Source organism: Nelumbo nucifera, chromosome 8, assembly GCF_055504915.1.
Source record: "Nelumbo nucifera cultivar China Antique chromosome 8, China Antique-T2T, whole genome shotgun sequence".
In the NCBI taxonomy this organism is placed as follows: Eukaryota; Viridiplantae; Streptophyta; class Magnoliopsida; order Proteales; family Nelumbonaceae; genus Nelumbo; species Nelumbo nucifera.
In genome coordinates this window covers 1,930,882-1,948,163 of record NC_142656.1, presented here as the reverse complement: position 1 = coordinate 1,948,163, position 17,282 = coordinate 1,930,882, and the positions used below count along the sequence as shown (strand labels likewise).

Here is a 17,282-nt window from a genome sequence, read left to right as displayed (position 1 = left end):
GTCTCATTTTGTTTCCAGCAAGGTTGCTTTAATTCTTCCAAATGAATTATGATCACATGTTGCATATGCCAGTTGCATAATCTGTATCAGATTCTGACATTACATTGGATTTAGGCATGATTCTTTCTGATCCATCCACCCAATCTTTTCTTGTTCTTGTTTGACATCAATCAATGCCTACCATAATTATGCCTGTATATATATATAGGAAATTCCTAGACCATGAAGATAGTAGATTAGTAGATTTGTACATGCTCTGCATTTGCATACGAGTCATGATTCACAAGGTCCCAAAAAAATTCCCGTTTTGTAGCATTGCTTTTTTTACATCATTATGTCCAATTATAAGGCAAACATTTGAAATGACAGATGGCATGGAGATTTTGGAGGACTTGTCTAAGAAGTCAAATTTATCATCAAAATCAGGATTGAATGAGAAAATTGAGTTCTTGCAGCGTGCAGAAGAGGAGTATTATCAGAAAAAAAACCCTAACAAGCAGGTCCATTCTTTTTCTGCTCACACTTTCCTAAAACAGGGGATACAAATATTTGAAGTTGTAAAATGTTAATCACCATCACTGAAAAAGTACCAATCCGAAAAAATGATCATGCAGATGTGTTTTTCAGCTATCAACTTTTTGTGATAATCATAGGAAATGATGGGACATTTATCACAGTACTACTGAAGGATCTTGAGCATTTTATGAGAAAACCCAAGATACTTCTTGCCAATCCCATATCACTTTTAAATAGACCTTTTTAAGCTCTACCTTTTTCAACCCCAATATCAACAGAAACACCCATTCTTTGAGCACCATGGTTCTTAGCAGGTAATTCTTCTTTGCTCTCTTTCCTGGTTTAACCCTCTAATATTAGCAGTTAATCATTGATTTGACAATTATGAGTTTTCAATCTAATGCTAAACTTTATGAGACTGGTATGCTGCCTTTCATTTTCTGGCTGTTAAGAGCATGGATTCCTCGATATTGGATGATTCTATAAGAAAATGACTGACATTATTTGGTTTCTTGGTGCAATGAACTTAGAGATTTTATTAATTTAGATCATTGATTTACTTGCCCCATGGTGAAGGTCATCATTCTACCCCTATTAAAATGATTACTTTGGTCAATGCATGTGGATGTGGAAACTTGTGTCCTTACTGTACACCATTTTAAGGCGCCCCTTTTCAAGAAAAAGTGTTTGCTTTTGAACACTTGGAATGTGGTTAATTTTGCATTTTGCACACTAATAAAGGCCAATAGAATGGAAAAATGAAACAGGATTCATGTAGCCAACCCCATATAGTTGGGACAAGGCTTATATGATGATGCTGATGATGCTGAAAGGGAATTACCAATTGGCTCTAGATATCTGGGGTTTAGGAATGAACTGGATATGGACTTGACCCCCAGCATCTTTTTTGCACAAAGTGGCCACTCTCAGACTCGAGCTTGCACAGGCGGTGAAGTAGCATGGCATTTAAGACATTGATGAATGGTGTTAATTTAACAAGCCTTTAAATATCTCCTATGTTTTCAACCCATCAATCCCATTAAATTTCACCATGTGTATTTCAATATCATGTTTAATGGTTGCTGAATAAGCAAGCTGGGAAGATGATTGTTATTCACAGATAGCATGCATTAATGTTGTTAGCCATCTTGTACTTGTATTCTTTTACAGAATAGTAACCTTGTTAACAAGAAGGCAATATCTGAAGTGCTGAGGGAAGCAAGCAAACGAAGGCTTGTCAATGCTCTAAGGCAGAAACAAAATCAGATTAGCAAACTCAAGTAAGAACTTTTCATCTTATAATCCTTGTGATTTAAACGGATATTGTTTCTTGAGAATTGTAAATAATCCCTGCTTTGTTTTACCATCTCCTAAGGAAACTAGGTGTGTTATTGAAAAGTGGAAACAATATATTCTTTTTTTGGGATAAGAAATGGTAACTTTCATTAAGATATTAATTATGCCTGTGCCATCAAGGGAATCAAATCTTTTATTGGTCCTGCAGCAGAGATCATAAAATAAAAACTCTGTTAATCAGAGAGCACCAGAGCCATCTAACCTACCATAGAAGTTGAGTAGGGTTTAAGTCAAACCGGGTTAAGTTGGGTTGAGGTCAACCCTAACCCAACCTCAGCTGTTGAACTCCCAACACTATCCCTAGCGCAACCGGGGCTTTGGCCCTTTTGGGGTTGGGTTGGGCTCAGGTTCAGTTTGGGTTGGCCTACTTCCTTTTGCAAAATGTTCTTATTTTCTAGATTCAAGGGTTGAGATTACTCAAGTGTTAGCATTATTATCATGCTTTAAAAAAATGTGTAATTGTTTACACTTTACATACATATATATACATAATAACATAAATACATACATTTATGGTTGCATGGTGCATATATACATAAGTACTTACTTTATACATACAAATATGAAGTTAAGTCAGGTTCATACTTTCCAACCGTAACCCTAACCCAAGCCAACCCAATCTGACTCTTTTGGGTCAGGTTCAGGCTAACCCAGCTGAAGTCGCACCCTTAAAGTTGAGCTATACAGTACCATAGATATCTAGCTCCAAGTAAGGCTGTAATCAGATCAGATTCAGCAAAATCTGAATCCGGTCCAATTATCGAATATTTACATCTGAATCTGATCCGAAATCCAATCAGATTTGAAGACCTCAGATTCGAATTCGAATCCTAACGGACTCAGATCGAATTTGGATTTAATCCAACTCCACTCTAATCTTTTAAAACACCAAAAAAAAAATAGACTTTTCAACTTTTATGTATAATAAATTAGTGTAAATATAACATACTGAATTTATTATATGTAAATTCATATATAATATATAAAATATTTTTTTTATATTTTAAATATAATTATATAAAATTTATATATTAAAGTCTATATATATTATAATATAATCGGATTCAGATTTTAATCGGATTGGATGGAGTCAAATCCAAATCCAATTCGATTACATAAATGCATCTTCCGGATCCAAGATAATTGAATTAGATGTCGGATCGGGCCTCGGTCTTCGGGTATCATTGACAGGCCTAGTAGCTCCAAGGAATTCCAAACTAGACCCAACCCTCTGTATGTTCTCTTGTTTATGGTGAAGTCGGGGAGAATATCAAGTGGCATAATATCATATTTTTTGTGGCGGTTCACCATAATATCATTTTTTATTTATAGGCAAAGTGTAATTTGTATTAATTTGAGTAGGGTGAGAAACCCTCAAAACTAATATCCAATTTGATCTTTACTGTAACCTGTTTTTTGCAGTATTGAGTTAGAAGTGTTTGCAGCTTTTCTTGAATGTGATTGCTACAAGTATGGAAAGGTTGGGAAGACATTCTATAATTCACAAGTGGCAAGTACGGTTAGGTGGATATCAACTGCAAGTTCTGCAGAACTAATGGATCGTCTTGGCAATTGTTCCATGAAGGAGAATGACACTTGTAAAATGGAATCCCTTCCATCACCATCCTTGCCATTGACAGCCCCCAAGGATGGGGGTGAAGGACCAATCGAAGTGTGTAAAGAAGAAATTGATGGCGTTGTTGGATCAGAATGTTCTTTCAATCATCTAAAGTTGGAAACTCCTTCCCAAGATATAAAGCTACCTCCAATCCCATCATTCTCAGATTTTGTTAAAAGCAAAGGAAAGGAAAGTAGATCAAATATTTCTTCGACATCAAACAAACACTCAACCACACTTGTGCAGAAGAATGCAGAGAAGAGGATGAAATTTCAGTAGGGTGAAATCAGCTTTATTCCCTCCTAGTCATCTTTTAGTCATGCTAGTGGTGGATATAATCCTTGCATAGTAAATTCTGCTTAAAGTTTATGCTGTTTCTTGATTATTAAAGTTGATCTCTAGTTGTAATTTTAATGAAATAACAAAGCTTCTCTAAGTTGGAAAGTGTGATTCTCACTTGGGTGGTGTGTGTCAATACGTGTGATTTTGTTTTCTAAAACAAAACTAACTGTGCTACTTCATAAAAAATATGTTTATTGCATCTTAAGCTGGTAGCTGGTTTTGTTTTAGAAAAACAAAATCATACATGCGAAGTTGCGAACACCCCCGGGTTCTAAACTAGTTTCTTCTTTCTTTTTGAGAAAGTTTAAAAGATATGTGCTGATATTCACCTATTAGGCAATCCATCTAAGATGTTCTGTAACGTCAGAATCCTGCATGTGAACGCATGCAACTACATAGCAATTAACTGGCAACTGTCATTTCTTCTAATTAAGTCCTGAGAAGATCCAATTTACGTTCTGGAAAGAACTAAAGAAAGACCAGTACAGCAGTGGTGTGGACTTAAGTAAGCAGACAAACATCTCACAAATGCATCATCAACATTAAATGCAAGACTCAAAATAACTACAAATAACGTGTAAAAACATTTTAATGGTTAATATGAAGTATAAAAAACTGGGACATACTTGGAAAATGTTAAGAAATGGTGGGAGATTTAAGATATATATAGTTAGAAAACAAACATAATTTTTTTTATACTTGTTAATTTTAGCGATCAATTAGCAATACTAATATTATGAAAAAGTTTGTATGCAATGTGGTTGGAAAAAATAAAAGATAGAGTAAATTTCTTAAACTACCCTTATGGTTTAGCTAAATGACTTAAGTGTACTTTTGCTATTTGAAAATTAACTAATACTATCCCTACTGTTTTTGACAATTGACTAATACTTCCCTTACCGTTAATGTTCTGCCATAAACCATTCAAGCGTTTATCACGTGACTTTTATAACTTCCAAAAATACCCAATTTGCCCTTGTTATAACTTCCAACCCTATTTGAACTCAGCCCTTTGCCACACCTTTCCACTAGACTGCATTTCTCTCCCATTTCCAGTCGTCTGCTCAAGTTCATCTGCCAGAAACATCAACTCCATCGTCAAACTATTTGGCATTGACACAGGTAAGCTCATGCTATTTTTTTGCATTTTGCTCAGATAAGCCATTCACTAACATTGCGAAATAAATCATTGTAACCTCCGATCCCCTGTTTTCAGGGAATATTGGAATATTTGATAGATCGTTGTAGCATCCGATGCATAGGATCACAAATTCCGCTTTGTAGTAAAAAAATAAAAAATCTAAAATCAAAGGAGAAACCAGGAACAATCATTGTAACCTCCATCCCCTGTTTTCCAGGAATATTGAAATATTTGGTAGATCGTTGTAGCGTCCGATGCAAAGGATCACAAATTCCACTTTGTAGAAAAAAACATAAAAAATCTAAGACCAAAGGAGAAACTAGGAACAATCACTGCCAATAACAATCAAGAGAAAAAAAAAATCTTACCAGCAGTGAGAAGCAACGATAATTTCCTGAAAAGTTACTGGAAAAACAAAAGAATGATTAACGAAAATATTGAGAAAAGATTGGACGAAAAGTGGGCAAAGGGATTTCGATGGGGTGGTGGAGAGAGAGGGAGGTGAGTTTTGTTGTTTCATTTTGGCCAAACTCAATGAACTCAATGCGTCCTTAATCGCTCAATGAACTCGTTGCGGAAAGAAATGACCATTTGAATGTCTCTTATAATGGTTATGATGTAGGTTCAGGACCTTCTGGTTCTTCCCCTAATCCTGTTAAATGGCAAAAATTTAATCTTGATTTACATCAGTCTCCATTCACTGAAGAGTGGAAATGGAAAGGGACAATAGCAAATGGGGGAACTCCAATCTGTCGTGCTCACTACTTTCCTATGGGAAAAGTCCCCTTCAGAGAGGTTTGTGGCTCTGAGAGAAGAGTCCAAAATCCAAGACCTTCACCGGTGAAAATCCCTCAGGCCTTAGTGAGTAATGCAGAGGTGAAATTTTGAAGAAAAACAAAGGGCAAAATAATTTTTTTAGTCTTTTTGTTAACGAATATTAAGGGGCACTAATGGTAAGGGAAGTATTAGTCAATTGTCAAAAATAGTAGGGGTAGTGTTAGTCAATTTTCAAACAGTAATGCTACACTTAGTCAATTAGCTAAACCATAAGGGTAGTTTAAGAAATTTACCCTAAAAGATATGCCAAAATTGGTTAAATAGATATATCTACTAAAGGAGAATATGATAATGCTTGATCTTTTAAAAATTGTAAAATAAAAATGGTGTATTTTGTATATTATATATGTTGAATCCTTAAAAACATACAAATGTATTAGTATAAAAATACTTTACATTATAAAATATATCCAAGTAAAACATCCTATATTTTGACATTGTGTTTTTTAAAAATCAATTTACTTAAATCAAAATATCATTCTGTTCTAAATTGGAATTAGATTTTAAAAGAATGCATTTCCTGACTCAATTTGCATTCCTCAAAAACCAGAAATCCTTTCCAAGCCTCCAAGGAGTGAGTTATTTCACCCGGTGGAAATAATGATAACCAATTACAAGAAACAAAGCATGTTGTACAGCATTGCATAATGCTAGGTGAGGACAGGACACAGGAGGATGGCTCAAACCATACATTTTCCAAGAAGCATTATTTGGGCTTGGGCAAATCGACAATTTTGAGTCCTCAAATAAATGCAATTCTCTCATAGAAGAAAATGAGAAAACATGGGCCTTATTCCTTAAGCAATCAAGTAAGTGGGCATGGTGGTGGCAGTTCTGGTCTATTCACATCTCTATATCTCATGAAAGAGATGACTGCCACTCTGGTGGAGCCATTGACAACAGTGGTTCACCTTCGTCATGGTCCCAGTCCACTCTGGATCTGCTACCCACAAACTGTTCTCACATCCCAACCAACAGAACACCGCCTTGTATGAGGAACATCCTTCCATGAATGATAAGGAAGACAATCCTAATGTGCAGCTGTAATATCTAAGTCGGTATGGTGTGGGTAGCAAATCCGATGTAAAGGCCAAACTAATCCCTAGTTCCCTACTATGAAAAAAATCCCACTGCCAAAGATGATGAAATGGATAAGTCGGATGATGAGGCAAAGGAAGAGAAGACTCATTACCAGCCTCTAAAGAAAAGCCCGGAAAAGTCTCATTAGCGAGCCAGAGCCAAGCTGCTCTGTGCTGCTTGCGCAGTTTAAAACCCAATTAAATATTATTGTATACATAAAAGAAAATCAGATTCTATTTCTTCAAGGGTTTATAATTTGATTGTTGCATTGGTATTAATTATTATTCTTGGATGTGCATATTATATAATCTTGCATACTGTTTTTCCCTTAATTATCCGCTCACAGTCATCTATCCATATTCAAATTATAGTCGGGGCTCTCTACTGGCTCTAGCCGGTCCATGGGAGGCGCCTCTTACGTGCTAAAGGGGGACAACCATGATGAGAGGCGACTGAGCGCCGATGAGAGGGACTCCTATATGCCAATGATGTAGGCACCTGTTGTGCCGATGATGATGATAGGCAACCGCTGGGCCGGAACACACCTGTGCACTATGGGCAACGGGATAGCTCAATCAGCTTGGGCAAGGGGCTGGCGAGGTGTAGGGACATGTTTAAGCTAGACCCACATGCCAAGGTCAGGCACCCAAGGAGGTCGACCACCCCTCCTCAAAGAGTACATTAAGCTTTTAGAGGTTTGCCTAAAGATAACATCAATTCTCCCAAAAATCTTACAAGCGAAAATGACGGTGATGCCCCTTAATGTAAGCCCGCCAAGCGTAGGCAAAGCTAAGCTTGTGTCAGACCGTGACATTATGGTAAACCACCATAGCAGTAACCCGTCACAGGCACACCTACAGAAATGCTCTACCACTTAAAAGAGATTGGTGTCTCGGATGACTAACCATGCATGTAACCATCTGACCTGGTCTCTCAAACACCATTTTCTCCTTTGGCAAAGACACTTCCAAACCAGGATTGAATTTGAAATGAGTCTTGAGGGAATAATGCCATCCTTTGGTAAAGGTTTTAGATTCTTGGAGTCTAAGAAGTAAGAAGAATTGATGATAGCAATAAACCCGCCATTTTTGAAAGATTTATGAAAGCATGTTTTCTTTCAATTTTTAACAGGATTTTGTTTGTGAATTAATTAATTAAATAATCCACCATAACTCCCTTCAACTGTTAGACAGTATATGCCCTTAGCTCCAGTCAACATGATGTACATTATGACATTTATTGTAAATGAATAAAATACATATTTGATTCATGTTATTGTGGTGTGTTTTTGTGTAATACCCTTAAACTGGACACATATGAGACTCGTGTTAGTTTAGAATCTTCACAGTCGTTGGATAAATCTGGGGAGATTTATCCTGCTAAGGCTGACACTGATATGCCGCCAAGTTGGTTGGGGTGGCTTATCTCAGCTGCCAGAGTGAGACCTGAGGTACATGCAGTGTGGGTTTTCTTGAAACCCTGAACCGGACCAAAATTCCAGTATTGCCCTAGACCTTGGAGACAGATGGGCAAAACTGAAATTTTACACCTGACCCCTAAACTCGACTATGATACTACACTAGGTGTTGGATTAGGCGCTCTTTAATATGCCAATCAGTGAGATCCTTAGAGGGGGTCAAAACTTGGGTATGTTGAGATAATCCGAAAATTCATCTGAGTGGGTGATCATAGTGACAGGATCAGCCCCTTTGTCAGACAAAGTGAATGATCGAGAAAATGCACTCTCTCTAATGGAAACCTAAACTGTCGGCAATGGATTTCAAATGTGTTTGAAATTTGGTATATATATATTATGGTTTCAAAATTGTTTGCAAAAGGTTTTAATTCCCAATATCCATGTGAGTAGAGAGTGCAGCACTGCACCTTGCAGCCGAGGGAGAGGTCCTCTCTTGTCGGGTAGTGTTTATCATTAAGGGCTGAGAGGTTAAGTGTAAGACCATTGAGGGTTATACCTGATGGGCTAATCTTGCATCTGCCCACAATCGTTGGGCCTTCATAAGATGGTTGGACCCAAGGACCATTTAGTGTAAATGTTGGGCTCATTAAGAGCCCATGGTGATGGACTCAAGGGTTTACTGTATCCAGCAGTGAATTCGGCCAGGCCTTGTAACAGAGGCTACCATGTGGCTGATGTGTAGATCAATGTTAGGGTCCCACGCCATACAAAGAGAGCCAAGCTAGCCATTAAAGGGAAATGAGCCTGAAAACTTAATGGGCCTAAAGCCCATTTCGAACTATGTTAATTGGGTTAATTAAATAGGGGCGGATCTGGATTTGGATCAACAGATGAGGATAAGAGGATAAGTCTTATCCACTTAAAGAGTTCATATCCAAATAAAAATTTAGATCAGGAAACTCCTAATTTGATTAGGAATTAGTTGATCTTGAACTACAAATAAGATAAGGGATTACCCTTATCACTTAAAGAGTCCAGATCCAAATAAAGATTTGGATGAGGAGACTCCTAATCAGGTTATGAGGTTGTCTCTTTAAAGCTATAAATAGAGAGCAGGGCGAACCTGAAAAAGACACACAACACAGAGAGAAGACAACTCAGTCAGACTGATCTTGCCTTCAGTTCTTTTTCTTCTTGCTCTTGCCGCCCTACCCTGTTCAATCTCCAATTCTTGGATCTGATCAAGATTTGATCTTGATATTGTTTCTTGCTAGAAGAAACAATCTTGAATCTATACTCACTACCCCACTCGATTCTTGTTGAAAAATCACAAGTTCTTGGTGAAGAACTACTTACCTCATCCTAAGTTGTGTCATCTTCAGTGAAGGGAGGATTTGGTACACTCTTTGGGCGTGAACACCTACGTTGGGAGAAGCTTTTTGCGTGGACTCCGTATCAGGTATATCCCTCTCTAATTTTGGTTTCAGATTTGGTCCGATTTGGTTACAAGAACGAACCTTGAAAATGCAGTTTTCTAAACTAGGAATAGGATTCACACATGGGAGTAAAGAAATTTTTGAAATTTCGCCCAACCTTCCTACAGGGTTCGGCCATCCATATGATGAATCTCCCATCCCTTCATCAATGATGATAATTTGGAATGCGACAATCATGTTGGCAATTTGAACTTTGAATGTCATGCAAGGCAAACTGCTAGCTGTGGTTGCCAGAGGTTGGCGTTGGTAGTCAAAGGAAAGTTATAGATGATCTATCCATTTACAAGGTTTTAATACTATATCAAAAGCTTTTGAGACAATATGACTTCATGAAATTTAACATCATTTGACTTGAGAGTATATTTGGATTTTCGTGAAGTTTTCTAGGACATGTGCTTTTAATAAAAAGGCATTCAGCAAACTAATGGAAAAGAGACCTTAGGGGTGCCACAACATCCAATAAGGGAGGTTTAAGTAATTCCAGAAAACTCAGGGAAAGTTGTAGACCGGTAGAATTTGTTATTGCACCTCAGGGAATGTTAAAAGTATTCATCCCTAAATTAAAAATAGATTAACCAACATGCAATATATACATTACATTCAACAGTTTGAGAATCCCACAACTCCGCCATGCACAAATCCATCATAGTAATCAGTGCATACATCTTTGATTATTTGTTGGCAATCCATAGTGTTCAATACATAAATCATTTTTGGTAGGAAATCCAGAGTAACAAGGTATTCAATCAATACATCTTTGTTGGACATGTCTAACAAATTAGCAAAGCACGAATTGGCATTAAATCTGTATATTTGCAGGATCACAGAGAGTCAGAGAGAAAGATGTCTAAACCAGACAGTATATAAGAGGTTGAAAGGATATTGTGTCAGTCAGTAAGTGTGCTTATGACTGGCTCATCACATTGCACCATAATATTGACCAATACTTTGTTTCATGCCATCTAACTGCTCAATGACATACTCCAGCTTCTTGAAACAGATTTCGTTGGATATTCTTGAACTGTAATCACATTTCTCAAATGGGCGATACTCACATGCACTTTTAATTTCTTCCCGCAATGTCACTTGAATGTTCTGACATAATGTAAAATATATATATATATATATATATATATATATATATATTTGATAAATCAAAACATACTATTAACAAAAAGAAAAAACAAAGGGTTCAATATAGAGCGTGGGGGATCCCATCCACACACAGTCAGCATCAAAAGTTCTTAGCAATTTGGGATAAAGAGTGACGAGCCCTGTTAAACAGTCCTAGGAATAAAAACACAAGAAGAGAAACTAAGAGAAGATTTAACAGACTGTATTTTGTCCAGCCAAATATTATGTTTCAAGGAAGAGTTGATTAATTTTCCAAAGCTTCAAACCTGATCTTGGCATCCTAAGCAATACAAACAGAGCAAAATATAATGTATTAAGTGCTTAGATCTTTATATTCTGGCAGCAAAAGCCAATGGTTGGAAAAATCGAAGTTCAATAAGAGCCATAGGGTTAAAACCATGAGGGTTGGAACAAAGCCCAAGCAATTAGATGTATGCTATCTATCAAAAAAAAAAAGTAGATGTATGTAGGCAGCAAAGAGGGTCAAGCTTAACTATTGTTCGGATTGGTGAGCTCCAGACTTGAGCAGCTTGATGCCTGATTCGATTTTAAAAGGTTTTGTATTCATGAGACCTTATCCAATAAAATACAATAGCAGCCAATCAGCCATGATCCTTCAGAACACATTAAATCGTTGTGTAATTCTACAAATGAATAACACCTCAAACCACAAGGTCATAATATAGTTACACAAAGCAAAATCAGATGGCTTGTAGTCAGCTGTAACCTCTGAGGATGCATCTAAATTCTAAAGCACACGAAACATATCAGTATTCAACAGTTCCACTGTTATCAATAATAAAACCGAAGTCCTATTATCAAAGAAAATATAACAGGGAGTGTACAAGGAGAAAATTTTAATATTCATCATACAGTTTGGGTATTTATTCATGTACACTAACCAATTGAAGATTTTTAAACATCCATTGAATCGAATTGAACTCCCATTGCCTTTGAATCTAAGTGATAAGTCAACAACCAACCACTTCCCTCTTAATAACCATGCTTAGTAGTTAAGTACTAGAAAGAATGGAAATTATCTGGCACTATAAGGTATGCTCTGTGATAACAATCAACATTAACTCCATGACTATATCTAAATTTTAAGCTCTGAAACACTTTAAAGTAGATAAATCTAAATAAATTCCACTTCCCCAGGTCAGAAAAACTTAACATAATCATCTTCATCATTATTGTTGGCATTGATCCTACCAAGCAACTTGACTAGAAATCTAGGGCAATACTTGATTCTCAGCCCAAAGATATAATGAGCCCTAAGATGTAAGTACCAGCTCGACAACTTAAATTCTCGAGCTGCCTGAGATATAGAATTAGAAGATAACTGCTTACATTTCTTCTTTTCTGGGAGGGGGGCGAGTGAAGTACAAATGTTGGGAGGAACTGAGTTTACATACTTATAAAAACTAAATTAACATTAGAATTTATGAGTTTAAGCCATACAGACTATAGATATGCAATTTTTATAAGTACATAAACTTGATCAATAACATAAATCACATCCCAATTTTGTCTCCTACTCAAGCCAATGGAAGCTCAAAATCCTTTTATTAATAAGAAACCCATCATGTCAAGCAAACCAATAATTCCTCAAGTCAATTGAATGCATAAAATCAGAGAGCATAAGGGAATACTCGTAAAAAAAATGTATAAAGTACAAACCATGATTGACTGCATGAACTCACGACAATGGTTGTTAAGAATTTCCATCCGTGGGCCAGTTGAGTTTGAAAGCTCGTCCGTTACACTACCAGCAAGCTCCAAAACCCTGACGATCCTCTGAGCAATCAAAGTGAATTTCCTCCTTATTGTGAAACATACGCATCATCTGAATAGAAACATTTATTTTGCTTGTTTTTCAGGTTCTCTTACCTTCTCCACATGATGAAGCCTCTGCAATGAAGTATTTTGGTATTGAGAATCCATTGAGTTACCAAAATTCCTAAAAAAAAAGGTGTTTTTAGAACCCGTCATTGACTTATCAATAATTTCTGCAATAACATATGATTCTTTTTCTCAAGAATCTCTTCAGGAAATTGCAAATCTTTCTTCTTTTTTTTTGGATAATAGATACAAGAAATTGCAAATCTGAGAATGTGATTCAGGAAGTCAAATCATCGAATTACGGGTGTGCCTGGTGTATTGTTGGAAAGTCTTGTCTATTGAGGTGACCAAGCAAAATGGATTTAGTCCTGGTACGATCTCTCTTAAGAGAGAAGCAGATACAAGGGAAGCAATTGCAGAGGACGACTAAGAAGAAAAGACGGTTAAAGGAGATTCACCGAGAAAGCCGACTGGGATAGGGGCGTCGATGAAAGGATTTTCGTACAATCGTTCGTCGTCGCCTCGTCGATGAGAGGAGCAACATCGTTAGTTGCAGGGAATAGAAGAGTCGGACAGACTTGAGTCACTCGACAGAGTGAGGTTTTTGAATGTCACCCGAATCCGAATGGACTAAAACTTCCCCTATATTATTTGCAAAATCCAAGTATCCGTAAGGCTGTGTTTCGTTTGAAGGGACAGCTTGGAAAAAAAAAGGAGTCAAACCAAATACAGCCTAAGTTTTCTGAGAATTGATTAAATATTTGGATTTTTGAACTGCAATCCCTTCAGAAATTTTTTTCAGCCCTCTCCTAGCTTATTTATAGTCCCCTTATAAACCACATCCTATCTCATAAATTTAACATCAATCCACGGGCAGGATTCAGTCCACCCTTACAAAATCCTAACTCCACCTAGGGGTGGACTGAATCATAACTTAAATATTTTCCAGCTGTTTACATGCCAACATGCCATTACAATCCATTCGCAAATCGCAAATGCCCGGTGACTAATATAATTTTTTGAAATCCCAATTTTACTATCTTATGTTTGAAAATAGTAAACCGAGGAGGTACACCATGAAGAGAAATGAAAAATGATTTGGATGGTGGATACGTGATCTTTGGAATACAGCATCTACTTAATTGCTTTTAATTTGCTACTACTAAAGTGGAAAATTTGTCAATGGCTATTTCTTTTTATTGACCCATTTTACATTATTATTTTTGCATTAAGTATTGGGTTTTTAAGTTTAAAAGAACTTCATTTACATAGGTAAAATTTATCCATCTCATAAGTGAATAAATAACTTTTTCCACATCCGAGAAAAATTTATAAAACATGATGGAACAAATTTTAGCTTTTTACGACTTACCTGAGAATCAAAAGAACATAGTTGTGTTACCTATCAAATATATACTTGGGCAAGTGCACTTAAAATTTGTAAAAGAAGGAGGCTTAAAGAGGTAGAGTGTGTTGATGTTGTTTTTGCAACTCTATAATCACTATTTCTAGATTGTCATTCTGTGATTTGTTTCTATAAGGAGTATGGTCAAATCAGATGGAAGTGTTTTCTCAACTCATAGGCTTAAAGTTATTTCATATTTTTTAGCCCATATTTGGGAGCATTTATTTTGAGTGCTTATTGCAATAAACGCTTTTGACAAGGTTTACTCTTCGTGTAAACTTTATGCGGTGCATGGCAATCCATTAAAACAAAAGACAAAGAAGTTTAAGAAAGGGAAAATGATATCAAAAGGTCCAGGAAAAGATAAATAATCAAAGAAAAAGTAATTGAAACAAGGTTGATGAAGCATACGTGCAATGCATCACCCAGTAAAAACAGTGAATAAGTATGGCCTATCCTCTATGACATATCTTATTTGACATCAAGATATCCTTCAAATGGATTAGCAAGGCTGTTAATCTTGTTGCTCATTAGGTGGCAGCTTTCAATTCTTGTGGGTTGCTCATGATCCTCCTTGGTCGGAGAACCCAATTCTTGTGGGGAAGTGATTTTGTAGTTGTTTTGTATTTCTATTACCAAACACACACATATAGACACAATAAAATCTTTTTCATCCATTTGCAGCCCTGCCCAAATAATGAAAGAGTCTTATTCATGATTTTCATCAATGCCCCTGGAAAATGAAAAATGATTGTATTCTATTGTTGTGATCCTTGAGTAGTTTTGTGGATTTTCTCCAATATTGAATTGTACTCTTAGCATTTGACTCTTATCATAATTGATGGTGTGCGATCTGACAGCTCCCTGTTGGAGGACAATTCGGATGTTGAGCTAGCTAGTTCGTCGTGTCAACTTGCAAAGAGACAGTATTAGAATGCACGGGCTACTTTATCCGAGGGTAGGCACTCCGATGCTTAAGTCAGCGAACTGGAGATTTTAGAGAGAGCTAAATAGCGAAAGGGCTATAGTGTTTGAAAGATGAATCACGCGTACCTTCTCTAAGGGATGAGATGCCTTTATATAGGCGTAAGAAACCAAGAGCTTCTCGCAATGCACCCGAGATTTCCAGGAAACCACACTCAGAGGGATAAGGTCCATCCAATCAACTCCGATGCGAACGATGCGGGTAGACGGGTCTAACGGTTGAGCGTCGTGATCCTAGAGAAGTCGGAGACGGTAACTCACTCAAAGAAGGAGATCCAGCATGTCGCTAGCTGAACTCATGTTAGGTTGGCAGAAGCAGGTTGCCTCTCATGCTGACCTGACGTCTTGACGGGACTAGGATAGTCCAGTGGAAGCTGGTTGCACACACACCGACCTGAGATTCCATCTAGTTGTTCGCAATTTGGTCTACTAGGATGGCCCCATTGTGAATGATGCAATTATAAAGTGTCCGAGATTATCTGCTTACATGGTGCCAAGGTGTCACCCAGCTATTATGAGATAACATGTGTCATGATGTCATTGGATGACCAAATTACCCCTCGTCAATAACTAAAACAAGAGAAGGGCTAACACAAATTTCTTGTGTTTGTTCATGTCTTTCATGTAGAAAAGGAAAAACATAAAAAAGGTGTAAGTGCGGTGGTGAGGCTATGATGAGGATCTCCTTGAAGAACAAAGGAAAACTGGATGCAGGAGGTAGTCTCAAGGCTAGGGTGAGTGTGAGTGATAAGATGATCCCCTCGTCATGAGATGGACCCTTATTTATAAGGAGGGATCCCGGGGTCCCAAAAGGAAGGAGCCAAAAGCGTTTGATTCCCATTAGGAAAGGGAATCTCGGATTCGCCATCAATTATTAGGGAGCATTGCTAGGGTTTCGCCACGTGTCCCAGGGATGAACTTTCCTTTTGTTTGAGGATTCTCATAACCCACGTGTGATACTTCCTTCCATCCCATTTAACTGACGTGGCACGAGTAACGACATTGTTTAGTGGGTGCACCTTTACTAAGTCCACAGGGTGTACAGTCACACATGTAATTTAAAGACACACGTGTAACTAATATTTATTCCCGATCTACAGTGATTCTTCATTCGTCGCGGTTCTACAATGGCTTTGAACTCATCACAGCTCCGCATGTGTCCAAAACTCATCATAAATCTTTGCGTGTATAAGGTTAATCGCATATTTACATATGTCTAAAGTTCATCGCAGATTTATGCATGTTTAAAGCTAATCATAGGTTCACACTAGCCAAAGTTCATTGTGACCTGTTTCGAGTATGAGTTTATCGCAATTATGCGATGCATATGTCCAATGAATTATGAACTTATCACGAACGTTCGTGAAGTATTAATTCGGTATCCTCTGTACTCTAATGGTATGATCAACAACTACGTACCAACATAAGGAAAGAGCTTTTGGTGATATTTGTAGTTTGTCTTTTTAACCTGATATCTAATTCAATATAACTTCATTTAGAACGACAAACCATGCAATGCCCGCCTCATGCCCTTTTTTTATATTTGAGAATGCTAGCTATCACACTAATCTATGTGGCAAGTAGTAAATATAGATAAAAACAAAATCTAGTTGGCAGAAAAATTACTGAGACTGTTCCTTGTGTCACTCCTCTGCTGAATCAATCTTCCATTGTCTCTACTCTTGTGATTTTGCTAGTAGATATTGGTTTGGAAGCTACCTAAGCCTAAGATTTTCCTCGCAAAAGGGAAGAACAAAACTTCAAATCATGGATTCAGGAATGGTTCAAAACATGTTCTATCGATAAAGAAAGGAAGAATGAATTGGTCTCCTACTCAGCCCTTTTGATGTGGAATATTTGGGTAATGCGAAATGATTGGGTTTTTAATGGTACTAACCCCAATCCCTCTTTGATCATTAACAGGGTTCGGAGGCAATGACAGAGTCTAGTGGATTAGGGAACTTTATCATCACCAATACAGCTCCCTTCTAGCTCTAGGGGATTTCGTATGGGTTCTAGCTCCTAGAGTCCCCCACAATAGAGATGGACTAAAAATTTAAAATAAATGTTGATGCAATTTTTTCAAGGATCAGGAAAGACGAATTTTGGGATTG

The 17,282-nt window shown here is 37.2% G+C and overlaps 2 protein-coding genes across 3 annotated transcripts in view; one reads left to right on the top strand and one right to left on the bottom strand.

Annotated features, from left to right (window-relative positions):
• RECQL3 (DEAD/DEAH box RNA helicase family protein) overlaps positions 1–3,926 on the top strand; it is a 66,519-nt gene extending 62,593 nt beyond the window's left edge. The window contains exons 18-20 of the mRNA XM_010263514.2: positions 370–500; positions 1,687–1,796; positions 3,295–3,926. Coding sequence (XP_010261816.1) covers positions 370–500; positions 1,687–1,796; positions 3,295–3,769 — 716 coding nt within the window. The 3' untranslated portion in view covers positions 3,770–3,926. The remainder of the gene's footprint in view (positions 1–369; positions 501–1,686; positions 1,797–3,294) is intronic.
• A 6,457-nt stretch (positions 3,927–10,383) lies between these two features.
• Positions 10,384–13,620, bottom strand: LOC104600523 (mediator of RNA polymerase II transcription subunit 11-like). 2 transcript variants are annotated; one of them, XM_010263507.3, is made up of 4 exons: positions 13,238–13,608; positions 12,828–12,897; positions 12,618–12,734; positions 10,384–10,898 (listed from the first exon to the last, which is right to left on the bottom strand). In XM_010263507.3, the coding sequence occupies exons 1-4, from the start codon at positions 13,321–13,323 to the stop codon at positions 10,722–10,724; spliced, it is 450 nt and encodes a 149-aa protein (XP_010261809.1). In that variant the 5' UTR covers positions 13,324–13,608; the 3' UTR covers positions 10,384–10,721. The 2 variants fall into 2 exon arrangements, with proteins under 2 accessions (XP_010261809.1, XP_010261811.1); XM_010263509.3 differs by lacking the exon at positions 10,384–10,898 and adding an exon at positions 11,479–11,685 and having other exon boundaries at positions 13,238–13,620.
• Between the last annotated feature and the right edge of the window lie 3,662 nt (positions 13,621–17,282).